Genomic DNA, 26,858 nt, shown 5'->3' with positions numbered 1-26,858 from the left:
TGACCAATCAACTAGCGCTTGTGTATGTGCGCGTCGGTGACATTGGTGGTAAACGGAAAACCATATTGCATCCATTCGAATAACGTTAGATACAAATTGTTTCACCTGCCTGTTCTATGTCTAGAACGATCAATATTACAATACGAATTGTTTACCGCCAGATTAAAAGAGTTTGTTTAATACAATTGCTTCCCCTTTTCTTTCTTTGGCAGCTATATTCGCGACGCGGCGACACAGTCGTTAAAACACTTCCCGCAGCTTCACCCGTTCGACAGCAGCAGCCCCGACGGCGCAGAAGCGCAGGAAGAGGAGGAAGCGGAGGCGGATCTAAGCGCCAGAATGGAGCTGTCGCACAGTCTCACGCTGAACGAGGCCGCCCTCAGCCAGCTGCCGGAGCAGAAGCGGCCCGTATTCATCTTCGAATGGTTGCGCTTCCTGGACAAGGTGCTGGTCGCGGCCCAAAAGTCCGACATCAAGGGCTGCCAGAAAAAGCTGGTCGAGCAGCTGACGCAACATATCCAGGGGGCGCCGGGGCCGCCCACGCGCAAGCTGATCGCCCGCTGTCTGGCCACCCTCTTCTCGGTCGGCGACACGTTTCTGCTGTTCGAAACGGTCAACAAGTGCAATGACATACTGAAAAACAAGGACGATTCGCCGAGCTACCTACCGACCCGGCTGGCCGCGATCTGCGTGGTGGGCTGCATGTACGAGAAGCTCGGCCGGATGATGGGCCGCTCGTACGAGGAGACGGTCCAGATCCTGCTCAAGTCGCTCAAGAACGCCGAATCGCAGTCGCGCATCGAGATCATGATGACGCTGGAGAAGGTGTGCGCCGGCATGGGCTCGGCCATCGCGAACGTGCACAAGGACATCTACAAGGCGGTGCGGTACTGTCTGACCGATCGCGTGATGGCGGTGCGGGTGGCCGCCTCCAACTGTCTGCTGGAGATGACCGGGCACGCCCCGTTCCTGTACACGACCGAGCTGGAAAGCTTGGCCTCGCTGTGCTTCCGCGCGTTCGACGGCTGCAACTACGAGGTGCGGTGCGCGGTGGCCCGGCTGCTCGGCACACTGATCGCCTGCACGCAGAACGGCAGCCTGCGCAACTTTAGCAGCATGACGGCGTCGGCCTCGAGCACGAAATCGCTCCGGCCGGTGTCGCTGGACGAGGCGCTCGGCGTGCTGATGGCGGGCTTTCTGCGCGGCGGCGTCTCCTTCCTGAAGGGCACGGGCGAAATCATCAAGGGCAGCTCGGGCGTGAACCGGGAGGTGCGCGTCGGCGTCACCCACGCGTACGTGGTGTTCGTGCAGACGATGGGCGGGCTGTGGCTGGAGCGCAACCTGCAGCCGTTCCTGGTGCACGTGCTCGACCTGGTGGCCAACCCGAAGGCGGCCTCGTCCCACGTCGATGCGGTGTACTCGCGCAAGTGCATCAACTTCATACTGCGCTCCGTCATCGGCAAGATGCTGGGCGAGAAGGCGCAATCGTCCGCCTGCAAGGAGCTGATCCACCTGATCGCAAAGCAGATGAACTCGATCGACTTCAATCCGGAGAACGCGAAAGACTCCAACCAGGAGACGCTGTTCAGCCAGCATCTGCTCGTGTGCGCGCTGCAGGAGCTGGGCAGTCTGGTGCTGCTGCTCGGCACCACCGCGCAGAACCTGCTCGCCGACCAGTCGCTCAACTTCATCGACGCCATCTGCGCCGTGCTGATCCATCCGTGCATGGCGGCCCGGCTAGCGGCCGCCTGGTGTTTGCGGTGCGTTTGCGTTGCCGTGCCGGGGCAGATTACGCCACTGATCGATCGGTTTATCGATGCGATCGAGAAGATGCGCACCTCGCCGGACGCCATTTCGGGGTACAGTGGAGCGCTGGCGGCCGTGCTCGGTGGCGTCCGGTACTCACCGCTTGGGATACCGCACACGCGCGGAAAAATCATCTTCAACACCGCCGAAGAGCTGCTGCGTACGGCAAGCCAGAACAGCCGGCTGTCGCTCAATCGAACGCAGGCCGGCTGGCTGCTGATCGGAGCCATCATGACGCTGGGTGTGCCGGTGGTGAAGGGTCTGCTGCCCCGGATGCTGCTGCTCTGGAGGAACGCATTTCCCCGCTCGACCAAGGAGCTGGAATCGGAGAAGGCACGCGGGGACGCCTTCACCTGGCAGGTGACGCTCGAGGGCCGGGCCGGAGCGCTGTCCGTGATGCACAGCTTCCTGCTGCACTGTCCCGAGCTCGTGACGGACGATATAACGCGCCGGCTGCTGACACCGATCGAGAGCGCTTTGGCGATGCTGATCAAGTGAGTTCAACCTGTTGCAAGAAAACTATAGTTGAGTTGTTGAATACGTGTTTTTTTGTTGTTGCAGCATAACGTCCGTGCTGAAAAACTACGGCCAGCATCTGAAAGCACCGACGGCGATGGTACGCCTGCGGCTGTACGAAACGTTATCGCTGCTGCCCGCGAACGCGCTAGAATCGTCGTACACGCACCTGCTGCGCATGCTGGTGTCGGAGTTTACGCTGACGGAGAATCCGGCCAACACGACCACCTCCTTCCTGCGGCAGATGTGCCATGGGGATGATTCGATCATACTGGGCACCTGGCTGCAGGACACCGACCATCGCACGATCGAAGATCAGGTGAGCTTTCCGCGCGGCGACGGTTGTATCGTCCCCGGGCTTGCGGATAAACGGCTTAACCGGCCGTTTAATGAAGCCGACCGTGGGATCGTGGGTGTGTGATAGCATCGCAACGGTGGGGGGTAGTGTTATCACAACCGATTCAATGGGAGGGTGCAACTTGTTAAACAATCGAGTAAACTTAAATGTTTTCTTCCTTCTTCCTATCTTACCTCCACACCCTACTTGCGATCCCTACTCTTACTTTTGTCATCGCTGTGTGTATGTGTACTCCTATTTTATTTTTGTGTGGTACAAATGCGCGATGGCAATGCAACCTAAACCGTACACATCCCGCCCCAATGTATAGATGGAACCGAACCGTAAGGCTGACGGTGACTATGTAAGTGCGACCATTTCTAGTGCCTCTAGTCCCCTGTGACTTTTGCTTGTCCCAAAACGTTTGCCATCTTTTTTAATGCGTACCTTTTTTACAGTGCACAATTCCAATTCGGTCTCTCGAACTGACGGGACTGACGCTCGTTTTGTTTTGTTTTTTTTTTTGTTTTCCTGAACTCCTGCGCTATATGCATCCATCACATCCATTTGCTCTCTTTTCTCATTCGCTGTCCATGCCATTCGTTCGGCTTGTCCCTGTTTGTGTTGATCAACTCGTATTTAGTTGCCTTTCATTATTATGCTGTACAATACGGCCCAGTTGCTGCAAAGAAGCATCTATTTTGATTTTGTTTTTTGGTTTCTGCCCAACACAACCGTTCCATTTCTGCTAAAACCCTTTTTTAATGCTTTTTATAATGAACTTCTGCACCTTCCTGCACCTCAAAAGTACCATGGGCAAACCTCAATCGCAACCAGTGTTGCAACCGTACGTTGAATTGGAACCTTATTACTTCACCATTGAATCACTATTACGATCATGCAGCTTGTACAAACTGTCCAGCTTATTATGTTTTTACCTCTGTAGAGTGTGTGTGTTTGTGTGCGTGTGTGTGGTAGTGTACGTGCTTCACTCACAGGCAAACGAAACGATCCCTGGCACAATGACAATGACACAATGGAACCCAGCGGAAACGCGCAATTAATCTCCTGTTTTTGTGTGTGTGTTTTTCCAGCTCCAACCGAACAGTGCCGCCGGTTCGGGTGCTCTGGAACACGATGCCTGCTGCCTGTACCGTGGCATCGCTGCCGGTGAGCAGTGCCCGGGCCCGCTGCCGCTCGGCGTCGCCGTGATCGACATGTCCGTCATACTGTTCGGGCTAATCTTCCCCAAGGTGGCGAACAAGCACCGGCTCCAGATGCTGGAGCACTTTGGCGAGTGCATCAAGCACGCGAAAAGCTCGCGCCAGGAAGCGGTCCAGATGAACATCTTCACAGCCCTGCTCAGCGGGCTGAAGGGTTTGACCGAGACGAAGTCAGCGATCGGGCAGGACGATGTGCGCAAGAGCGCAACGAACCTGATCATCGGCGCGCTGACGAGCGCCAATCCGATACTGCGCTGTGCGGCGGGAGAGGCGCTCGGCCGCATCGCCCAGGTGGTGGGCGATTCGCGCGTAACGGCCGAGCTGGCCCAGACCAGCTTCGATCGGTTGAAGTCGGCCCGGGACGTGGTGACGCGCACGGGCCATTCGCTGGCCCTCGGCTGCCTCCATCGGTACGTCGGCGGGATGGGCTCGTCGCAGCATCTGAACACGAGCGTGTCGATACTGCTGGCGCTCGCCCAGGACGGCAGCTCGCCGGTCGTACAGGTGTGGTCGCTTTACGCACTGTCGCTGATAGCCGATTCCGGCGGTCCCATGTTCCGCGGGTACGTTGAGCCGTCGCTGTCGCTCGCGCTCAAGCTGCTGCTGACCGTGCCGCAATCGCACGTGGACGTACACCAGTGCATAGGGCGTGTGCTGAGCGCCCTGATCACGACGATCGGGCCGGAGCTGCAGGGCGACGCAAACTCCGTTGCGACGGCGCGCTCGTCGTTCCTGTGCGCGGCCGCCATCATGCAGGCGCACTCGGACCCGCTGGTGCAGGCGGAGGCGACGGGCTGCCTGCAGCAGCTGCACCTGTTCGCGCCGCGCAACGTCAACCTGTCGACGCTCGTCCCGAACCTGTGCCAGAACCTGAGCAGCAACTATTTGATGCTGCGCAAGGCGGCCGTCTCCTGCCTGCGCCAGCTGACGACGCGCGAAGCGAAGGAGGTGTGCGAGCACGCGGCCAACCTGGTGAGCGACGAGGACCGGTACGCGCTGTCGGATTACGGGCTGCCGGGCGTGCTGTTCGGCATGCTCGACACGGAAAGCGACAGCCAGATGGTGCGCAACATTCACGACACCATCACCTCGATGCTGCAGATACTGGCCGCGGAAAATCTGTCCCAGTGGTTGAGCATGTGCAAGAATGTGCTTACCGTCGCGTCGGATGCGTCGGTCGGCGCGGAAGGCACGCTGCCCGGTGCAGCGGGAGGAGGAGGCGGAGGGGCCGGCGGTGCTGGCGGTGGTGGTGGTGGTGGTGGTAGTGGGGCAGCCGGCAAGGATGGCGCTGCCGGGGACCACCGGGGCGAAGGAGACGATGGCGACGATGACGATGACGACGATGACGATGACAATATGGAGTTCCATGCGGAGGACCACCAGGCAACGCACCCGGCGGTGCAGCCGCGCTGGCCGACCCGCGTGTTTGCGGCCGAGTGCGTGCGCAAGGTGATTGCGACGTGCGAAAATGCCAGCGCGAACCATTTCGATCTGCTGGCGGCGAAGGAGATGCAGATGACCAAGTCGCGCGGCGACTTCCTGGTGCTGCATCTGTCCGATCTGATCCGGATGGCGTTCATGGCGGCGACGAGCGATTCGGACCAGCTGCGGCTGGAGGGCCTGAAGACGCTGCAGGAAATCATCGACAAGTTTGCGCACGTGCCGGAGCCCGAGTTCCCGGGCCACCTGCTGCTCGAGCAGTTCCAGGCGCAGGTCGGGGCGGCCCTCCGGCCCGCCTTCTCGCAGGACACGCCGTCCCACGTGACGGCGGCTGCGTGCGAGGTGTGCAGCGCGTGGATCGGGTCCGGTGTCGCGCGCGATCTGAACGATCTGCGGCGCGTCCATCAGCTGCTCGTGTCGAACCTGAGCAAGCTGAGCAGCCGCACCAACAGCACCCAGCTGTACAACGAAAGCATGGCCACGCTGGAGAAGCTGAGCATCCTGAAGGCCTGGGGCCAGGTGTACATTATGGCGATGGTGGGGCACGGTGCCGCCCCGGCCAGCCAGATGCTGAAGGCGCTCAGCTCGTCCGCCGGCTCCCCTTCGCAGCTGGCTGGTGCGTCCGCCGCCCAGCCGAAAGAGTTCAGCCGGCTGGCGTTCGACGACGAGTTTGGCGATTTCGAGAGCCGGGGCGAAAGTTTGCTCTCGCTAGTGCAGCCCGAGCTGGACAATCTGTCCAAGCATTGGCTGGCGGCGCTGAAAGACTACGCACTGCTGTCGCTGCCGGCGGAGTACGCGAGCCAGCTGCCCCACGACGGCGGAGCGTTCTACACGAACGACACGATGAATCTTTCCAAACCGCACTATCTGATTTCGTGGCCATCGATCCTGTACGCGGCCGCCCTGTGGCTGAACGCGGAAGGATTCCGGCAGGGCGACGACGAGGGCCAGCTGTCCCGCGCCCAGGAAGAGGACAGAGCGAACGCGAACGATGTGCCGAGCGCGAAGGGACAAACGGCGTCCGTCACGAACGGTGGCACCGCCGCCACTGCGATATCGCACGGTAGCCCGAGCGCGGACCGGTTCCACCTCATCTTTGGCATCTGCATGGAGGCGCTGTGCAGTACGCGCACGAACGAGAAGCTGGACAGTGTGATCGCCTGCCTGCAGTCGCTCTACACGGTGTTCGATTCGGCCTGGTCGCGCGAGATGCTAATGCAAAACAAAACGCTCCCCGTGGAGCTGTGCAACGTGCTGCATCGGTTGATACTGACGCGGGACAGCGTGCAGGTACAGTACCTGTGCATTTCGATACTGAAGCAAACGATAGCGGCCGCCAACGAGTGTCTGGAGCGGGAGAAGGAGGTGGAGCGGCGTAAGAAGGTGGCACGCACCACCACTACTGGCGGCGAGCCGGGCGAGCCAGTGGGTGAACATAATGGTAACGACGAACCGGCGGAAGAGCCATCCCACGAGCTGGACTTCCTCGGCGAAGGCGGAGAAGAGGGCGAAATATTGCCCGGCAAGTCGCTAGTGTATGCGGTGCTGGAGGTCGTTCTGTGCCTGCTAGCGCGCCAGATACCGGGCATGAATCCTTCCCAGAGTACGCGCGTGGCAAACGAGCAGCTGCAGCGCCAGCTGGCCCAGGCCCAGAACGGGCTGATCAAGCTCGGCGACGACAACTGTCTGCTGGTGGCGAACGCAATCCAAAGCCTGAACGAGCTGCCGAAGCTGTGCTCGCCGCTCGGCGCCCTGTCCATCCTGCCCACCATCCTATACCTAACGACGGGCGTCATCAAGGAGGTGGCGACCAAATCGGTGCACGACGAGTCGCCGATCGCCAGCACGAACGTGGTGGTGCAGGCGGCGGTGCAGCTGCTGAAAACGCTCGCCACCGACCGGTACGGGCGGCACGAGCTGTCCGGCGACGAGTGGTGCAAGCTGCTGCAGAGCGCCCTCGGCCGCCTGATCGATCTCACCAAGACGGGCTGCGAGGAGACGAAGATGGACGAGGTGACGGTGATGCTGGCGATTGCGGTCTTTCTGCTGCACTCGCCGCCCGGCGTCGTGTCGGTGCTGAACCTGCAGTACCCGTGCATCAACCACTTCCGGCAGTGCTTCCAGAGCGCCTCGCTGCCGGTGCGCCTGAAGTGTGTGCAGACGATGCGCTCGATCTTTGCGAACGGCGAGCTGCGGGTGTCCACGCCGTACATACACGCGCTCGCACCCCGGCTGATCGAGCAGCTGTACTCGGAGCAGGCGCGCAACCCAACCAACGAACACGAGCTGGCGCTGGTGCTGGAAGGTATAACGACGGTGGAGACGCTGATTGCGCTGGCGGAACCGCAGAATCGTAAGTATTGCCATTTGGGGATTGAGGTTTCTTTCTTGGGAAGCTTGGTGATATGGAGCTAGTTTTGTAAAACTGATTTTCCACTAACTGAGTCACTTAATTGCCCCGTTTCACGCATTCATTAGGAGAATTGATGCAAGGTAGTACTGGTGGTTGAATAGGAGATAGTCGCCACATACACATGGAGTGCTTCTCCATTCGCATTATAATTTACTAAGTGCTAATCCATCTTCTGTTTCCGTTTTCGTAGGCATCCAGATGCTAACCTTGCTCGTACCCATCCTCATCAACTACCTGGACGACCCAGAGGAACCGAAGCAGCTAGCGCCCCAGCAACAACAACGAACCAAATCGAAGTACGTGACCGCACTGAACGATCACGCCATACAGTGGCTAATGAAGATCGGGCTAAAGTATCCGCAAGAGTTCAAAACGTTCATGGCACAAGCGCCCGACCTGCGCCGCAAGCTGGAAGCGGCCATCAAGCGCAACCAGATGAACGCCACGCTGCAGAAGAGCAAGAGCGAGGCGGCCAATGCGGCCGCCCGGAACAGTGCCGCCCAGCAGCAGAAGCCGACGATACAGCTGAAGACGGATTTCAGCAATTTTAGCTTCGCATAGAGCGAGAGAGAAAGAGAGAGAGAGCGGATGGAAATGGAATGGCCTACTATCTCACGCGCGACATACAGTTAATCGATCAAATTCGCCTGGTGAAAGGATGTAATGATGTGCTAATGTAACCTAAAACGTGTGTCCCCCGTCATCCAATCCTTCCTAATCCTATTCGTACGTTAGTATATTATATTATTTATGCAATTATAAATGTCGCCCAGTCGCGTCCCGGCTGTTTAGATGTGTGCAGTCAATTCCACAACCGCTCCTGCAACCATACACAATGGGCGGATGTGGTGGTGGTGGTAGTATGCTTCCTCTAGGATTCGTAGGGACAAGAGCATTGACATAGCCGCGCTTTCACCCCTCTCCTAACCGTCAATCGATTTCCCCTTTCCGTAAGTAGACGAACAATTTGTTAAATATAAATTGGCATGGTAGGCAATAAAGTATTAAACCCTTTCCCGGTAATGTATCGGAATCTAGCAAACATCTTCCGTTTCGGTCTATTTCGGTTTTATTTGTTTTGTTTTTTCAATCGAGTTGAAACCATTTTCCTCGACATGGGAAAATGGGTTGCTTTTGCATGCTTTACAGACGGTGGAGCAGCCTGCGTGGTCTAGTTTTGTTTGTTTTCCTGCTGTGCTATCAGCTCGCGATAATGCTCGACCGATCCGAGTTCCACGTTTGCGGGCAGCTCCGTCGGGGTCGTCGTCGTATCGCCCGCGTTTGCTATCGTTTCCGACGAGACTTCTGGACCGTCCGCTGGTTTCTCTTGCTGCTGCTGCTGCTGCTGCTGCTGTTCAGCTGCTTGTTGAATTTGCTTCTTTTTCTTCAGCTTCTCCCGTACCTTGTTGCCCAGCCGGGAGGCGGCCATCACCTTCGCCACGCGGTTGCTTTTCAGCCAGCGCGAGTTCCACGACTTGGCCTCCTCCTCGGGCGGCTTGTCTTCGAGCAGCAGCGTTTCATCGCCCGAATCGTGTATCTCCACTATGTCGTGGTCGTCCTGGGCTGAGTGGTCCAGCTTTGTCGGTGCGTCATCTTTCGCGTCGTCCTGCTCCGCCTCCGAGGACGAGCTGCTGTCCGATGATGAGCTACCGCCACTGTCACCCTCATCGCTGCTACCCGAGGACAGTACCACGCTTTTGTCCTTTACCGTTGCTTCCCCCGCCTCCATCGTATCTGCTTTTGCTGTATCTTGTTCCATTGCTGCGTCTGGAGAGGGTTCCTCCCCTTCCGCGGTTTCCATTTGTACGGTGTCTTCCGCTTCACCCGACTGCTCCTTGTCTTCGGTCGGCTGCTCTTCCGGCACTGCTGCTGGTTCCGGTTCCGGTTCCGGTTCTTCATCCTCCGATATTTCACCCTCCTCCGGCTCCGTATCCTCTGCCGGTTGTGCCGGCACCGGGGTTGGCGGTTTCTTTGCCTGCCGGTCCAGCTCCTCAATATTGGGCACGAAGATCGATGCACGCTCCTTCGCTAGCCTTTCCTCCTCCGAGTCGGACGAAATACACAGCGTTTCCGGGCTCGCCTCCACGGGGATCACTTCCGGAGAGCTTTCCCGGTCCCCTTCCTCGCCAGCACGGACGGTTTGAGGTGGTTCAGCGTCGGCATCATCCTTTTGAGTAGCATCCGTTGCTTCCGTTGTTGTTACTGGTACGTTCGTACACGCATTCGCTTCCGCGGTGTCAGTTTCGGTTTCCTTTTCTACCGCTGAACTGTCCGGCTCGGTTTGCTTTTCCTCCTCAGCTTGTGTGACGCTTGGCGCGCGTTTTTCCTCTCCATCCTCTTCCATCTTTTCGTCCATCTGCTGCGGGGAACTTTCCGGTGCCTTCTCTTGCTCCTCCTCTACCATCGCTTCCATCGCCAGTTCGGTCGATTTTTCCCGCCCAGTGTCGGGCGGATTGCTGGACAGCTCCTGCTCATCATCTTCCTCGTCGCCCACCTTGCGTATGCGGAAGTTACGTTTCAGCCGCACCCGTTTCGTGAGCTGTTGCGCGTTGTTTTCATTCTTGAACTGAGTGCCATTTTTCGCCCCGTCCGACGCTTTCGAGCCAGTGCGAGCTCTTGCGGGCAGCTTCGTCTCGTCGTCCGTATCGACGTCACCATGGCGACCGTCCTCTGCCTCATGCTCGGAGTCGATTTCTATCTTCGTTACCGGTTCCAGCGCCAGCTGCGAACGGATCGCACGTGCACGGGCCTGCAGCTCGAGCAGCTCCAGCACAGTCATCTCCTTTTCCGCTGCAGTAAACAAGGAGCCAAATTTGTTAGTTAGCGGATCGCACTTGCCATGGGAAGGGAATAATTAGAATTTACACTTACACTTTGGTTCACCATTCCTTTCTTCCGTTCCTTGCTTGCCACCGTCGGCTAGAAGAATAAAGCAATTTGATTAGAAAAGGAAGCAATGGAACACTTTATTGGAAGAAACGCATTGCTTTGGCAAAAGCTTGCCGTGACCGTGGAGAGTGATACTACAGTGGAAGAGCTCCAGCATGCTCTGAAGAGTGGTGCCACATTTTTACACATTCGTTGCGGTAATTACACGCCACCGGAATGCATCACGATACTTGAGCGATGCAACGAAGCGATCGATGCGTACACCAAGCTGTGCTACCCGTGGAAGATGGCCACTGGAATTATGTGTGAGCTCAGTGGACCCCAACCACGTGTACGGTGGTTTACAGTCGGCAAAGCGGATGTCCGTGTAACTGAAGAACAAATAATTACACTAACGGGTGATACACGGTATGATAGTCAATGTTTTGATGAGGTAAAGTATGTGACAAACTTCGAGCAGCTAACCGGCTCAAGCGTTGGAGACGTGTTATCGATTGGTTCGGTGAAGCTGACGGTGGAAAGAATTGTGGTTAATTTTTTAACATGCAAAGTAACGGAAGGAGGATTGCTGAAGCCGTTTAGTATCGTTACACGTGCACCCAATGCCGGTAACACAGAAGACGATGGGGAGTTGAATCTTTCTTCAAGCCTCACTGAACTGGAGTGTGTTACGAAAAACGGGTGTAAATTTGTTATAGTTCCAGAAATGAATGTAAAAACATTGCGCAAATTATTAGAATTGTTTAAAGGCAGCGATCTCTATAAGGACCTTCAAATCATACTACGGGCAGATGATTCTTCAGCATTTAAACTCTTGAGCGAGCTGGAAGAATCATTTAATTCATACCTTACGAAGAATATCGAACTATTGGAGCACATGAAAGCTTCCGGTAAACCTGTTTTGTTTCATTTGGACAAGGAAGAAACACCACCACCGATCGAAGCGGCCGATGTGATAATAGTTAACGGCAAGGAGCTTGCACGCGTACAAGACTTCCTAAGGGATGTGAACCGATTGCAGCTAGAAAGAAACCAACAGCCACTCCGAACCATCTCACCGGACGATAGCGCACTGCCGTACTGTTTAGATTTTTCCTCCAAGGAAGCGAACGCGAGTGCAATCATTTTGCCGGCTACAAGCCCAAAGCTTGCCAATGAAATCTGCTCAATTAACCCGCTTTGTAACATCCTAGTAATCACAAATTCCGACCAGGAGCTGAACACACTTTTGCTGCGAAAGTACGTAGTGCCGATTCTCGAACTGGCCGCTTCTACCATTCCACAGCAACGGCTTATTCGCCGCGCAATTGCGTACGGCAGACGGTTCGGTTATTTACACGCTGGTAACTGTATCGTGAGCGGAGCGGAGTTAGAATCGGACACGGATGTGGTTGGCATGGAAGTGCGCTATGTACCGCAGGTGCCAGAAGCTCTGCAGTCGGAATCGACCGTCTGAACGGTGCTTACCTTTTTTGTTCCGCTTAGCGGTGCGCTTCGAGTCGACATCGGAATCGGACGAAATTTCATCCAAAGAAATGTGCTCTAAAAGGGTGGAGAGTGACAATAAATTACTGGTAAATAGATAGATACTTCATTGCGTAGATAACGTAGAGCCTGTAGCAATACATACCTTCGATTTTCTCCACGTCCGACCCCTCCGATGAGGACTCCGTGTCGGTGGGACATTTCGTGTTTTGGATGATGGAGTGCAGCCGCTTGGTGGAGATGCCGAGCAGCTCGTCCAGGCAACGCTCCTTGATCACGTCGTTCGATTTTCCCTCCAGGAAGTCGGGCAGCAGATACTTGATTTCCTTCGGCTTGACGCAGGAAAACACCTGCCGTATCAGCTCTAGCCGGTCGTCGACGTACGCGCTCAGCGGTTTCAGCTCTTCCGGTTCCTGCTTCACGTTGGCCGCTGGCGCTTTGCTTTCTGTGTCCTCTTTTGGTTTTTTCACTTTCTTCTTCTGTGTTGGCATTTTGCAGGCTGGTTTTACGAGAGTAGTTCTGCCGAATGGAATATCACGGAGCGGTTCAGCGCAGTTCACAGTGGTGAAAGAAATCCGATGCTTACAGTGCAAGTGAGCGTGTACAAGCTAATGGAAAAGTTGTGTAACCGCTTGGTGTGAACACTATAGCCCTTTGCAGTTTATGTTTAATTTACAAGGTACACTTTTTGCACCGAAAAATGAGGAAAATCTCTTGGCCAAGCTTGTGCCGAACTTTTGTAAACAAAATCCAATTTATCAAACGCCAAGAGCGAAACCTCCAATAAAGGAGGCAGAGTGACCAGAAATACCGATTTATCTGTATTCCTACCGATTTTTATATGCCTACCGATTCACAGCCCTAAAACTACCGATTTTCCATTTATCCTACAGAAAATCACGGATATTTGATTTTTCAGTCGTTTAAGCTTAATCTGTAGCGCTTGGGATGCTATTTCAAGGATTGCTAACCTCATTTGTTACTTATCGCGGTGATGCACGTTTGTTTGCCTGGCACTTTTTATTTTTATCCGTTAAAATTTAATGTTCATAATAAGTAGAAAATGTCAGTTGCGTGGACTCCGAGAATTGCTCATCAAAGAAAATCATTTAAAAACTCAGCCAAACAATTAAATCCCAAGTGCCACAAATCCACTAAACGACCACTAAACGGCTTCTAAACGACTCAAGTTCTCTACCTAAACGGAATATAGAAAGACTTCGTTTAGCAGACGGCAAACGACTCATGCATTCTAAAAATAGCGAAAAAGCTGGTGGCGCTCTCTGTTGGTGGGATACCCCAACCAGTTGAGCTTCATCGCTTGCATGAGAGCTTTCTTATTTCCTCTGTACTGTTGTATGGTTTCGCATTGAAGTTATGCATCGCTAGAACTAGAACGGCGATACGATTGTTTAAATACTAAACTCCAACGGAAACCACCAGCACTGAAGCAAGTGAGATTTGAGTAATGGTCGATGGTGTTGATACCCGCGTATCTGGCCACACGACCATTCATATAGATTTTTGCTCAGAAAGTTAGAAGGCTATATAGGTCATGATAAGATGAAACTTGTCGAAACACATTGCAAGAAAAGGATAGCAATATAATGATGAGTTGTAATACGCCATCTATTGATCAAACCAATGAAGCTGTGGAGCTTTCATTTTTTTCTATGGATATTCAATTTTCCAGTCGTTTAAACTTAATCTGTGGCGCTTGGGATCAGTCTAAATAATCCAGCAAAAATCAAATGACAGCACGTACGATTAAGGCAGCGCTCTAGCAGCAATCGAACACGACATCGAACATGAAAAATATATGCGATTTGACATGTTCGATTTGATAACCAAAAAATCGAACATGTCAAATCCCATACATTTTTCATGTTCGATGTCGTGTTCGATTGCTGCTAGAGCGCCGGGTAAATCGTATCCAATGGAGCACTGCTGCGGTCGCGTGGAGCCTAGAGAAAAAGAACTTGTCACCACTGAGAAAAAATGTGCATCTTAGATTTGGCTTAGAATTCCAATTTTCAGATCGACACTTCAGAAAAATCTTCATTTGTGTAATCGCTGAACCAAATCTAATCCATATCCTAGATAAAGGATGCATATTCTCGTGAGATGGCACTTTCATTTTGCGCATTAGCACCCCCCCCCTCCCTCCCCCATCTCGCTTAACATTTCTTTCGCTTTTACTTCTTTTAAGTTTCGAGTTTTAACCTACCGAAAACTACCGATAAAATTTTGATGCGCCTACCGAAAACCGCCCAAATAATCTGGCCACACTGACAGGAGGTACAGCCATCATCCGCAAGCGCTGTTGTCGGGCGCTAGTGCAAATGTTGACAGAGAGGGGGCGCTATTGTGGTGGTATTTCAAATCGCTCGCAAATCATCGCGTGCTGTTGCCGGTTGAAATTCGTTGTTAACGCGCAACTGCAGCTGATGCGATACTGGTGACAATTGAACAGTTTTATGGTGTATATTTTTGTTCAAATTTTGCTATTAAATTATTGAAGTATTATCATTACCAGCAAAGTTGTCAAATATGGGCCAGTCAACCGAAAACGGTTCTATGCTTGGTTACACTATGTGGGCATGGGGAATTATTCAAATTATGCAATGAATTCATAGTAGTGATGGGAAAAATGAAGTTTTTATCTGAATCGATTCTAACTAGCTCCGATATTTTTTGGAATGGATTCCAGAATCGGCTCCGGTATCAGAATCGTCTCTGGAATTGGAATCGGCTCCAGAATCGGAATTGGCTCCGAAATCTCTATAAGAACAGGCGTTTGGATCCATTGATGCTACCTATTGATAGCCGCAAAGAATCTAAATTTACTTGTTAACGATCAATTCTCATGGAGATTCCCGCACTGATATTGCTTTTGAAGCTTCTGATTTATATTCAAGAACTGATACTCATTCCGGAGCTAATTCCACTTCTGGAGTAAATTCTGATTTCGTTACCGGAGCAAATTGCGATTCTCAGGTCAAGTTCGATTCTGAAACCGATTCTGATTCCGTAGCCGATTCCGATTCCAGAAATCATAGAATACGCTCATGCATAATTCTCGTATCGAGCGTTTGCATACCTATTCAGAAACATTCATCATGTTGATCATCAGTTTGATCATGTTTTAAGTCAAAATCGAGACATCTAGTCGCGGTTACAGCACCAATGAATCACAAAAGACGACACTGCATCTCGTGGCTTTGATAAACAAATCTTTAAGAGAAAAAACAAACCAAAAATCCTTTTAATCCCGTTGTTCACTCGCTGGCCCGATCTCCAGAATAGACCTGGGTAATGTTGTCAATCTGCGTGTGTATGAACGCGTGGCTACAAACTTGCAGGCCTAGAACGTGTTACCGTGCGTGGGGTGTGTGTTATTAAATTGTCCAACGCCGGTTTTAGCAGCGCTAATTGGGATGCTCATACCTTTCTACCTTCCGGCGAGACTGTCAGCCATTTTCACACATTTCAGCAGAAACGGTCGCAACCGAGAGACCGAAACGAAAAAAAAAAGATTAAATACAATTCATGCACGATAAAGGCATAAAGTGAAACATTGTTTCTACGATGCACGTAGCGTCAGAGGGCGCGCGGGTGTCAAATTTGTGCATCGAAAGGGCGGATACCGCATCCCCTCGTTGCCTTGATAGCAGAAGGTGGCGCGAAGCGATCGTTGCTATCGTGGGGGAGGCAAACCGTCTGTATGGGAGTAAAAAAGGCAAGTACGAGTACTGGCAAAAAAGCGTTCTGCAAATTATAGTAATCAACCGCACCACGCATTTTCTTCGGATGCGTTTCTTCACGATGGGTCAAATTCTCGTTCCATTCTGGCCGCACGCTAATTAAATGATATCACCTTACAGCTTGAGCTTTATTTCAGCAATTCAGCTTCCACTTGGGCAAACTTCAGAATGATGGGCAGCACACACACTCTACACCTCACCAGGATCGAGTTCTTGCCGTTGCATTCTGGAGATATTCCCTCAGCCGGGTTTCACCCAGCTTGGTGCAGTTCCCCGGCAACCAAAGGTGAACGCACCCTTGCCAAGAGTGCCCGCGCGCGCCTGCGCTAGTGTTTTGACATCGAACGAAAGCTGACAGCTTTATTAAGACGGGCGAGGGAATGTGTAATTCAAAGTTAAAGGATAAACTCTCTGCTCTCTTACCCATGGAGCCTCGTAGCCAAGCTGTCAGCAGCCGGGCTGGGGCAGTTTTTCTCTTGGATTCGAATCCAACGCAGGATCGTTCTGTTTCTTTTTTTTTAACGCTTTTCAAGACGCTCACGTGTTACCTTACGTACGGTGAGGTGAAAATGGAGCTGCCTAATTAAGTGTGACACGTGCTTCTCGGCATAGCGCGAGTTCTGCAGCACATTCCGATGGCTTCAGCGATCGGTGACGGCGCTTGTTAGAATATTCGCCCATCACACCTTGCGCCCATCCGTAAGCGAGGGAAGGATGAGGGTTTTGGTAGAATATTTCAGGGTGATATAAAACATCGGAATGCTATCGCTGCTTGATAAGTCACACTGGATGACGTCCACGGCATAGCAAAAATTAAATGCTTCAAAGCAAAAAAAAAAAACGCTCCAACATTACGCCAGAATGTAATTGAAAGTTGTGGATCGAGAGCTAATGGAAATCCGCTTTCTTGCTCTCTTTCTTTCCCTTGCTTTGCCGAAGGGAGTCTATCGAGGGACATAAAAACAACTGTCTATCTAAAGTCCTGCCTCGCACAGTTCCTGTCAGAGTGACCACCCCGTGCCGTGGCCGTCGATCGCTCGGACAAGCATCGGAGAATCATCTCTCCGTCCGAAAGACCGATGGAATCTATTTCGATCTTCAGTTTCGATCGACTGATTCTCCCCACACGTCCCGACCGCTTTTCCACACTGCCGTCTAGAACCGATCGGCGCTTAACACTCCGGCCCCGGTGGGGAGACGACACTTGCCGGTACGGGAGAGTAATTAATTTTTTTTCGCTTTCGCCGCCGCGACGTAAATTCCCGTCCCGTGCGATGGACTTTGCGCATGAATCCCAAGGCCAACGTACTCCGGGATGTGTGTGTGTGTGTTTTGGTGTCACGTTCTGCCATCCCAACGCGACAAGAATATCCTAATGGCTTTGGCTTTGCTTAGGGTGGTCTCTTTGGTCGGTCACTCGCAAAAGGGATCTCGCTGGTGGCGAAGCGACGCTAATTTGAAGATTATTAGCGATGCCTCTCCATTTCCATCCACCTCATCCCCCGGGGTGGACAATCCGCGGGCCGGTGTCCAGTAATGGAGCCATTACCGTTCGCGGTTCGCAATGAAAGTAAGAAAACTGGTCGCGGCCAAAGGCGGCGCAGGCCCCGTTTGACCCCCGGTCGAAGGTGTAAGTGAGTGAATTAGTGCTAGATCGCCCGGGTTTGTGCGATCGCGATCGATCGGTGGAATTCTTTTTTTTTGCTCCCGGAATGATGACGGCCATACGGTAGGTAAACTGCACGGTAAGTTGCTTTAATGACGTATTACGCGCGCCAGCAAATAACGTTATCGCGGGACGATTTAATGGATAGAGCCTGGGCCGGGGCGGATTGTCCGTGAGAACATTGGTCGCGCATTTCTAGTGATGAGCGCTTTATCGATTATTTTTTTTAGAGTGAACGAGAATGGCCGCAGGAATGCGTCGCTGTGTTGTGGCTGAAAGTAAAATGAAACGGTTGAACGATCATAATTAAATAAATAGTTTAACGCGTTAGAAAGTAATGTTTTGCGGTATTTTTTCAATGCAGTTTGATCTGTGATTGCATCAGAGACTAGTACCGGAAAACAAATAATCATTTTGGAATAATCATTCATATAGGAAGAGGCACGCTGCCGCTTGGTCTGCTCATTGCGCCATTGCATCGAAGCGTGAGAATGCCAAAGGTGGCGTTAGCGATCGTTACACGATCGATATGTCACAAAATTAATGCCATCGCTAAACGGTCCCGTGTGCGTGTGTGAATGTGTCTATGTAACATCCACCCCCAATGGTGACCGTCGTTTGGGGTGTGTGTGTGTTCGCTGGACGTGAGGGGGCAGTGTAATTATATTTTAATTAGGAAGTAATTTCACTCGACCCATCGGCCCGTTTATTCATATTTCATATTTCATATTCATATTTATTTGTCTACCTTTTGGTTACACAAATGCTTAAATAATACTTATTACCTATGTTCCTAACCTAACAAAAATAAACACGAATTATCAAAATTTGAGAAAAAAAAAATTTTTTTTTTAGAAAATTAGAGTCTAAAATTTAAAAATTAAAAATTAAAAATTAAAAATTAAGGCAGCACGGGATTATGGAGGGTTCTGATGCGGGATCGGAAAGAGGATAAGGGAAGGTTGAAATCAAACATAGAATATACACAGTTAAATCGACGAATTGCACGAAGAAGGGGGTCATTACGGCCCACTGCAGTTCGGCGGGAAGGGATCACTAGGGGAGGGCGGTTTCGAAGAACACGGTTAGGGGCGTAGAAAGGGATAGAAGAAAGAAGGGAAGGAGAATCAATATTACCAAGGAGTAATGCGGCAATAAAGGAGGATTGGGCATGGGAACGGCGGTTTTCCAATAGTTCCAGGCCAAGCTGCCGACATCTGTCCTCGTAAGGAGGTATGGGGGAGGACAATCCACCCAGGATTTTACATATAGCAAACCTGGTGAACGATCGCTGCACCCGCTCGATACGTTCCACGTGGGTTCGAGCTGTAGGGGACCAGACTACTGAGCAGTACTCCAAAATCGATCTGACCAGAGAGCAGAACAGAGTCTTCAGGCACATTGGGTCGGAGAAATCGCACGCAATTTTCTTTAGGAGACCCAATGTTTTCCGCGCCTGATTGACAACTGAGTCAATGTGGTGGCTGAAGGTGAGGCCTCTGTCAAGCAAGACACCGAGGTCTTTTACGACACAAACACGATTGACTTGTACAGAATTTAGGACGTACGAGTAAGTGATTGGAGACTGCGAACGACTAAACGAAATGACGTTACACTTATCAGGACATAATGTGAGGGAATTACTAGAACACCAAGACGAAAAACGATCAAGAATATTTTGTAGGGAAATGCAATCTCTAGGAGACGAAACTGGGAGAAAGATTTTGAGGTCGTCTGCGTAGCAGAGGAAACACTCAGGAGGGAGGGTGGTACGGACATCATTAATAAAAATTATGAACAGCAAAGGACTTAGAACACTACCTTGCGGTACGCCTGCACTACATGAAAAGGGAGTCGAAAACATATAATTAAATTTAACACTGTAGGAACGATCACATAGAAAAGAACGTAACCAAGATACAAAAAGATTATTGACGTCAAGTTGTGAAATTTTATTTAGAAGTAAGGAATGAGGAATACGATCAAATGCAGATTTGAAGTCAGTATAAATAGTATCAACTTGTTTAACTGACTCTAACTGGGATGATACGAAAGAGGTGAAGGACATAAGGTTAGTTGTTGTAGAACGGTTAGGAAAAAAGCCATGTTGCTGAGGGATAATAGTAGAAGAGGTGAGTTTAAACACATAGGTATGGATAATATGCTCAAATACCTTGGTTATTGCGCATTGTATTGAGATGCCACGGTAATTGGAAATGACAGACGGGTTACCTTTTTTGTGAATGGGAACTAGCCATGCTCGCTTCCACAATAAAGGGAATGAAGACGAGGACAAAGATAGGTTAAACAATTTTACCAATAGAGGGACGAATAGAAAAGGTGACTTTTTTAAAACCGAGGCTGGTATTCCATCCGGTCCAGGGGAGAAGGATGGCTTAAGTTTTTTAAGAGCTTCAGAGACTGTATTAACATTGACAATACCCTCAGCCCATGCGACGGAGTTTAAACTAGGCCATATGCCCTCAGATTCTGTCAAAGGTTGACTCTCCGGTCTAGACAGACCATTGGCGAAATGCTCAGCGAATAGAGAACAGGTGTCAGCAGCATTGTCCGTAGTGACCGAACCGAGCGACATGGAAGTAGGAAGGGAAGAGGGATTACGACGCTTCTTGGCATAAGACCAAAAAAGTTTAGGATTACGGTATAACATGCATTGAAGCCTTCCAAGATACAACCTATAACTGGCCCGATTATAAATACGAAAAGCAGAAGCGGCATATTTGAAAACTCTACGATTATACTCAGAAGGAGTTGAACCGAGTTTTTTGAGGGCACGTGTCCTATCCGCCTTTAATGACCGCAATGTAGCATCATACCAAGGAAGGCGAGAGGAGGGTTTAGAACGAGGACAACATAAAGGGAGAGCTGCCTTAACAATATTACTAAATTGCTCCACCGCTACGTCCACAGTGGAGGGAGAATCGGTTCTAATTTCTAAAAAATTCCAATCAGAGTTGGTTATGATTTCCCTAAATTTTTCTAAGTTCATTTTCCGAAAATTCAACTCAGATTTGTTATCTCTTATTACCATTATGCGGTAAAGGAACATTTACTACGAATTCCAGAGGTGGGTGATAATGATCTAATTTAACAATAGGGTCAATACTACAAGAAACTGGTGAACATGAATATGTCACTAACTCATTAACAAAAACTAAATCTAGTTGCCTCCGAAAAATATTTACGACCCCTGAAAGTTGACGCAGATTGAATTCAGCTAATCCGTCTATAAAGTAGGATGAGGCAGGGTTAACGGCAAGCGGTGCGAAATAATCCTCATTTTGAGACCACGATAGTCCAGGTTGATTGAAATCACCGCATAAGACAAACAAATCCCTATCTTTCATGCGAGATTGTATTAATGTAATTGTATTGAAGAATGAGTCTAACGTGTCAGTATTCGAGCTGAGGTTTGGAGGTAAATACACACCACCAACAAAGAGTGAATGACCGTTCAGTTTAATTTGAATCCATAAAAGTTCTAACGAGCATTGGGATACTTCAATGTGCAGCGACAAGAGCTTAGCGGAACAGGCAATGAGTACACCACCGCCGCGAGAGCAGGTACTGTTAGCGCTTGAACGATCACAACGATAGACGGTATACTTTCGGTCACAGAAGAGGGATGAAGGAATCGAATCGTCCAGCCATGTCTCAGTTAATATTATGACATCATAGCTCGCAACTTCGAGAGAGATGCGAAGATCCGAAAGTTTGGTTTTGAGACCGCGAGTGTTTTGATAGTAAAATTTTAACGGAGATTTAGAGTGCGAGTGTGTAAGTAGTGTTGCTATTGCTGCTGTGATGATCGAGGAGGTGACGTCGAGACTGCAGTGTTGTTGGTGGAGGCAGTAATGTTGTTGTTTGTTTCCATATGAATAGATACATCAGTGTTTGTGGTGACAGGTACGTGTGTATTTGTTGGTGCTGTAGTGGTAGTGGTCAGGGGATTTGTCGACAATGTAGAAATAGGAGCATTCCTACGATCCGTGAACTCTTTGAAGACAGTTCCGATCGGCCACGATGAGCATAATAATGCTTTCTCCTTATAATCCGGCGACAAACCGACTTTAAACGAAGAGAAAGTCAGAGTGCGGACATCGCGGTTAAGTGGCACCAGCTTAAAAACGGTGACATCCTCGATGCCGATTTGCTCCTTGACGAAAGTCTCCACTTCTAAGATTGTGGCTGTCGGGCGGCAGCGCGACAGGTACAACCAGAATTTAGGCGTTTCTGGTGGTAGGAGCAATGTGGCATGAGCTGAAGTGGCGATGGGTGCGGTGCCATTTAGAAGCGGAGAGGTGGCGACAACGGACGGCGGAGAACGGTCCATTAAACGACGTTTTGCCGGGTTGCTAAGTTCGGTGGCTGGTGTTGACGAAAGAACTGGTGCTTTGGATGTCGATGTCTTGCGTTGAATGGTGAATGTAGAAGTGTGTGAAGCAGGACGAGTATCTGTGTGTTGATCGAGTGAGGATAGCATCGTGCGTTTTAGCGATTCCGCGGCAGCATCCATACGTGTTTGGAACTCAGCTGACAGCTGAGATTTGAGATCGGTGAGTGCCGCCGTTAGCTCAGCAATCATCACTGAGTGTCCGTTGCGGCGATTCTCCGAACAATTGTGGCAAAGCCACAGAATTTGAGAATCTTCTTTGATGAGATCCTTGACTGCGGCACTACTCACACCAAGACACGAACGATGAGCCCATCGCTTGCAGAAGCCGTCGCAAGTGTAAGTAAGTTCCTCGGATGACGAAGCACGGGCGCAGGTCAAACAGTGATCAGCCATGACGATTCAACAGGCTCACCGCGCCAAGGAGTATACACTTTATATCACTTATACAGGCTTTGAGCACTTGAGTATATGAACAGTTTATTGAGGCTTGCACAACTGATAATCAAAACACAGTGCAATGATAGAACCAGATCGAAATTTGCGAAAATAAGTGCACAAAACGGAAATAAAGCGGAGCGAAATGTGGTACGTGCTATCAGTGTGAGTGTAGGCGAAGGAATGTTTAGGGCGGCAGGCGTGCGTGTGCTGCACTTTGGCTGTCTATGGCTGTTGCGTGCTGAAGTTATGCTACAATGCCCTAAGTACTTTGCCCGTTAAATAATCGCCCACCGGGATGGAAGCAGTCCATTTATGGGACTACACATTCCGGGTCAATTTGAGAGCGAATGTGGCCAACGGTATGGTGGCACCACCGCACAAGCATTATGGCCTTTTTTTTGCTCGTGCTGTTGAATGAATTTGTCTTACTAGCCGAGAATTCAGAGGTGGCAGAATATAGGTCTTTTGTACGCCAAATGCTATGTTTGTGCCGATATTCCGATATGAAATCATAATGATTAATAATAAACTATTGCTCTTGCCCAGATAGTAGTTAACAATTAATTAAACACCCAATGCGAATTGTATATATAATCATTATAATATCTACAATAGCAATTATATTTATTTGCATTTTCTTCTTCAAAAAAACTAAACGATGTGTAAATGTGTACTAAAAAAAGTCGCTTCAAATTTACAAAATAATTAATCTGTTATTTTTTTTATATTTGAGTTGTAACCGACTGCGACCTGCTGAGCTTACACACGCACGATGTGCAATTTTTGCAACGTGCAACTGCTTTGACGCAACCTCGGCACCTTGCGGAGAGCGCGATGCGCTTTAACATAATGCGATTGCCAAATTAGATCTGCTACCGTTTAGCGGTGACCGAATTCGCCTCACGTCCGATTCCCTTGTCGATTGGACGGCCGGGTAGGGCAGAGTATCGATAGCCACCCGTCGACGACATGCGCCGGCTGCATATCACCACACCAACGCTCGTGCGTAACCATCATCCTGATTACTGGGCAGCCGTTAATTAGACTTCCCGTCGAGCAGCGCGCGCAAATGGTCGTGTACCTGCGCGCAGTGCATTTCCATTTCGGTGACACCGCATGCGCATGCGCGTTGCGCAAGCGTTTTAATTTTTCCATTACGCAAAGCATGAAGGTGGCAAGCGCGAGCGCGATAGCGCGGTGAAGGAAATGGATTCAAGGTTGTGCCGAAATGTTTACCAAAACACACAAACCGGGTGCCGGGTGTGTGATGTCATGCGAACAAATGCTTCGATTGTTTGCCGCATTTGTGACGGGGGGGAGGGGGGGGGGGGTTGGGGTGGTGTGTGCCATCATCCCGCGTGTGTGCTTGGCAAACGGGGCAAATGTATGTGCAGCGGTGGTGGTTTGAATGTGTTCTAGCGTTTGCTTCCTGGTGAATGGTTCCGCGGCCAGGCCAATCGGCCAGGCCGTTTGATGTTCGAACACGGATTTGTAATCGCTTTCTCGAACAGGGAAATTTTCGCTGCACAGTTTCCGATCGATTTATCAACATTTCCCTGTGGCATGCACGATAAGTGCAGCTTGGTTGATTGCAATCGGAACATCGTACACCAGTACAAGCAACAATGATGTATCACGGTACAATGCGTTTATTTGCTGTTGAGTGTGTTAATCGAGTGTATGCTTCTGCACGCATGAAGTGCATCGTTTTTTCTTCAAAGCTATGCTACATTTCGTTGCAAAGTGAAATTCGAAATGGTTGCAAATCAAACTGCCTTCCAGCTCTCATACTTCACCAGGAGTTATTGCCAGGTGTTTGATAATTTGTAAGCCATCCTCGATCGAGGTGCAGCGATCAGGAAGTTCCGATGTAAAGTTACTGGCACGGTCCCGTTCAAGTGACAGCCGCCAATGGCCAATGTTGCTGCTTCCCCTGCAACGAAACAAAACGAAGAAGAGGGGAAAAACCCCAGCAGGCTCACTCTCTTACGCCGATAGCGGTAGGACTCCTTTCTCCGCGGAGTGCCATGCGATGGGAGCCCTCGGGGGCCATTCGTACTGGAGCTGCTGGCCGGCCCAAAAGCCGTTGGCTGCGTGCAAACTGTCGTTGCCAGCGTCTGCACCGTCGCCGGGATCCCTGCCGCCCCCCTGCTCCTTTAGCTCGCGCATATCCAGAGGCAGCATCTTTGCCTCATCTTTCCTTCCTTCCGGTCCCGGTGCCGGCAAGGGCCCACCGGGAGACATCGCACCGTGGGCAGTTCAATGACTTTCTAATTCACTGACCGGTCACCGGGGGCCGTACGGTGGTGGGTACGTTAGCTAGCTATGATCGGTTTTTCCTTATCTCTTTCGCTCGCTATCTCTCCTGTTTTCTCTACCGTGGTTGCGTTTCTCTCTGCCTGCCGCCCTTCTAGTATGTGCGACAGCGATCGAAGCAACCAAAGTCGTCCCGGCAGTTGGCTTCCGAAAGGGAATGCTTCGGATGTGTAGGAAGGAATTCACCTGAAATTCATGGGATGAGCGTTTTTCGAGCGTTTGAATGAAGCCGTCTGCAGGATCCATTTGATCGGGAAGGAAAACGCGTACGGCAATGCCGGTACGGTTGGATTATGCACTCACGTAACTGCACTGCTGGCTCGCTAATCCTTCGCGCCGTCAGGTCGCGGCTACGTACCCGGGCTCACCGATGGGAAAAGGCCAAAACACACCGATCGTACCACGGAGAAGGTGAAATCGAATATGATAAATATTAGACACAAAAAAAAATAACCGCCACCTTTTGCGCGATTACGGACCATGGGACCAGGGACCGTCGCAGCCTGCGGTACGGGATGAAGGTTTCTCGTGTGTCCGGATTGGCTGCTTTTCCACATTGGCCGTTCGGCGAAGGTGAATTATGCGACATGCTCACGTCATCCGCAGACAGGGGACAGGATTTGCAGCCGTGCGAGAAATGGCACTGCCTGGGTTACTGGGGTGGGGGAAGGCGAAAGTCGGCTCCCTGGTCTTATCAGTGGATCTTCGCGCGGCTACAAATTAGCCAACGATCAGATCGTGCATAATCGTGTGCATAGCAATGGCAAAACGAATCACACGCCACGCGGCTTGATTAGGTTGACCTATGACTTTCTCCCTGTTGGATGAGTTTGATTATTGTCTTGTGTAGCTTCGCATAGCGAGGAGATGTTTTATTTTAATGGATATATTAACATTCACAGAAGAAATAGGATGAAGGAAGCAAAATGTCGCAGCGTTTTGTAATAAACGGCTGATAAGAAATCACACACCGCAGAAAAGTAAGACAACAAGCCTCTCGTTTGCTAATTAATGATAATGATCGTTTTGGCCATTTTCTGAAAACTAATACCAAACAGTAAAACTGACCGTTATTAACTCTGGTAGAAGGAGAGAGAGGGTGAGACAGGGAAAATAGTAAAAGTAAAAGTATGTTTTTTGAAACGATTGTATGTTTTGCCGCATTGCTTTAGCATAACGATGCAACATAATTAGTAGCGTTATGTTATACCTTACTGGCTAGTATGTGAAAATACTAACTTCAAATACATACACCGGAGATGTTAATTAACGTGCCGTTCCAATACAATGTTGCAGCAACAGCAGCAGCAGCAGCAGCAGCAGTAACAGCAACAGTTTTACAGCACAAGTGCTAATGCTAGCGGGAGCTTACCCGGCATCCGGTTAAACTGGGGCCGCAAGTCTCGTTCGAATTGGACTGGATGGTGGCGAAAACACGAAAGACTCGAAGCGACGAACCCCTAGATATCCGTTTTTACCGAAAGCGAAGGAAGTTGCCGGCTTGCAGTTGCATAAGCAAAGCTCTGCACCTCTCTCAACAGGAAAGCTAGAAATGTGTTGAATCGGTTGAAGATTTTTGTGTTCTTGTTTTTGAATGTATTTTTTCTCTTCCTAACATAACATTGATAAAATCTTCCTAACATACAATTTAAATAATAAAAACACACACATATTGATCATTAGTTTGCTTTCATGCGTACGCACTGAAAGGAAATGAATGAAAAGAGAGCACACACACACACACACACACACACACTTACACACAAAACCACCTATCAAATAACAAGTTAATTTAACTCTTTCCGCCTGCCAGGAATGCACTGATAACACACCGCGCCAGTGTGGCCCGGTGCCGGAAAACTGAGCGTTCGCGAGCAAGGGTTATGCAATGGCCGTGTTCCACGGCATACTCATTGGCCTCGATTTTCGTAAATTAAGCTTGATGCTGTGCAGGAAAAATGGACGTAAGTGGTTAATGCTGAGGTAATACGGTGGCGCATTGAAACACGCATGGAAGCGGTATTGACCATGCAATTTGGCCGCCGTCAAAAGTGCGTGTGGAATGCCGATAGGAATAGTGCGCACGGCGGTACAGATTATCCATTTTCCGTGTCCCGGAGCAGCTTCATTTAGGGTATGAATAGGCGG

At 50.5% G+C, this 26,858-nt stretch overlaps 3 protein-coding genes across 11 annotated transcripts in view; 2 read left to right on the top strand and 1 right to left on the bottom strand.

Annotated features, from left to right (window-relative positions):
- Positions 1-26,858, top strand: part of LOC1269345 (HEAT repeat-containing protein 5B) — a 69,142-nt gene that overhangs the window by 3,403 nt on the left and 38,881 nt on the right. For 2 of the 8 annotated variants that reach the window (XM_061652713.1, XM_061652709.1), the window contains exons 2-7: positions 213-2,300; positions 2,368-2,641; positions 2,991-3,023; positions 3,754-7,675; positions 7,801-7,815; positions 7,926-8,777. In XM_061652713.1, the coding sequence (XP_061508697.1) occupies positions 340-2,300; positions 2,368-2,641; positions 2,991-3,023; positions 3,754-7,675; positions 7,801-7,815; positions 7,926-8,296 (6,576 nt within the window). In that variant the 5' untranslated portion in view covers positions 213-339 and the 3' untranslated portion in view covers positions 8,297-8,777. Of the gene's footprint in view, positions 1-212; positions 2,301-2,367; positions 2,642-2,990; positions 3,024-3,753; positions 7,676-7,800; positions 7,816-7,925; positions 8,778-26,858 lie in introns of those variants that run through there. The other 6 variants (XM_061652714.1, XM_061652711.1, XM_061652715.1 and 3 more) reach the window with 4 other exon arrangements.
- LOC1269346 (protein starmaker) lies at positions 8,787-12,916 on the bottom strand. 2 transcript variants are annotated; one of them, XM_061652717.1, is made up of 5 exons: positions 12,696-12,900; positions 12,255-12,628; positions 12,092-12,166; positions 10,607-10,654; positions 8,787-10,525 (listed from the first exon to the last, which is right to left on the bottom strand). In XM_061652717.1, exons 2-5 carry the CDS (start codon positions 12,598-12,600, stop codon positions 8,907-8,909), a joined length of 2,088 nt encoding a protein of 695 aa, XP_061508701.1. In that variant the 5' UTR covers positions 12,601-12,628; positions 12,696-12,900; the 3' UTR covers positions 8,787-8,906. The 2 variants fall into 2 exon arrangements, with proteins under 2 accessions (XP_061508701.1, XP_565605.5); XM_565605.5 differs by having other exon boundaries at positions 12,255-12,916.
- LOC133392280 (uncharacterized) lies at positions 10,661-12,085 on the top strand. Its single transcript, XM_061652718.1, has one exon. The coding sequence runs from the start codon at positions 10,692-10,694 to the stop codon at positions 12,078-12,080; it is 1,389 nt and encodes a 462-aa protein (XP_061508702.1). The 5' UTR covers positions 10,661-10,691; the 3' UTR covers positions 12,081-12,085.

This window comes from Anopheles gambiae, chromosome 2, assembly GCF_943734735.2.
Source record: "Anopheles gambiae chromosome 2, idAnoGambNW_F1_1, whole genome shotgun sequence".
Classification (NCBI taxonomy): domain Eukaryota; kingdom Metazoa; phylum Arthropoda; class Insecta; order Diptera; family Culicidae; genus Anopheles; species Anopheles gambiae.
Note: the sequence above shows the minus strand (reverse complement) of the source record. Positions and strands in the feature narration are given on the sequence as shown.

Coding starts and splice junctions, on each gene's coding strand:
- LOC133392280 (XM_061652718.1), top strand. CDS start 10,692: ATGGAACACTTTATTGGAAGAAACGCATTGCTTTGGCAAAAGCTTGCC.
- LOC1269346 (XM_565605.5), bottom strand. CDS start 12,600: ATGCCAACACAGAAGAAGAAAGTGAAAAAACCAAAAGAGGACACAGAA. Junction 10,655..12,091: donor CGCTAAGCGGAACAAAAAAG/GTAAGCACCGTT, acceptor TTATTCTTCTAG/CCGACGGTGGCAAGCAAGGA. Junction 10,526..10,606: donor AAGGAATGGTGAACCAAAGT/GTAAGTGTAAAT, acceptor TGTTTACTGCAG/CGGAAAAGGAGATGACTGTG.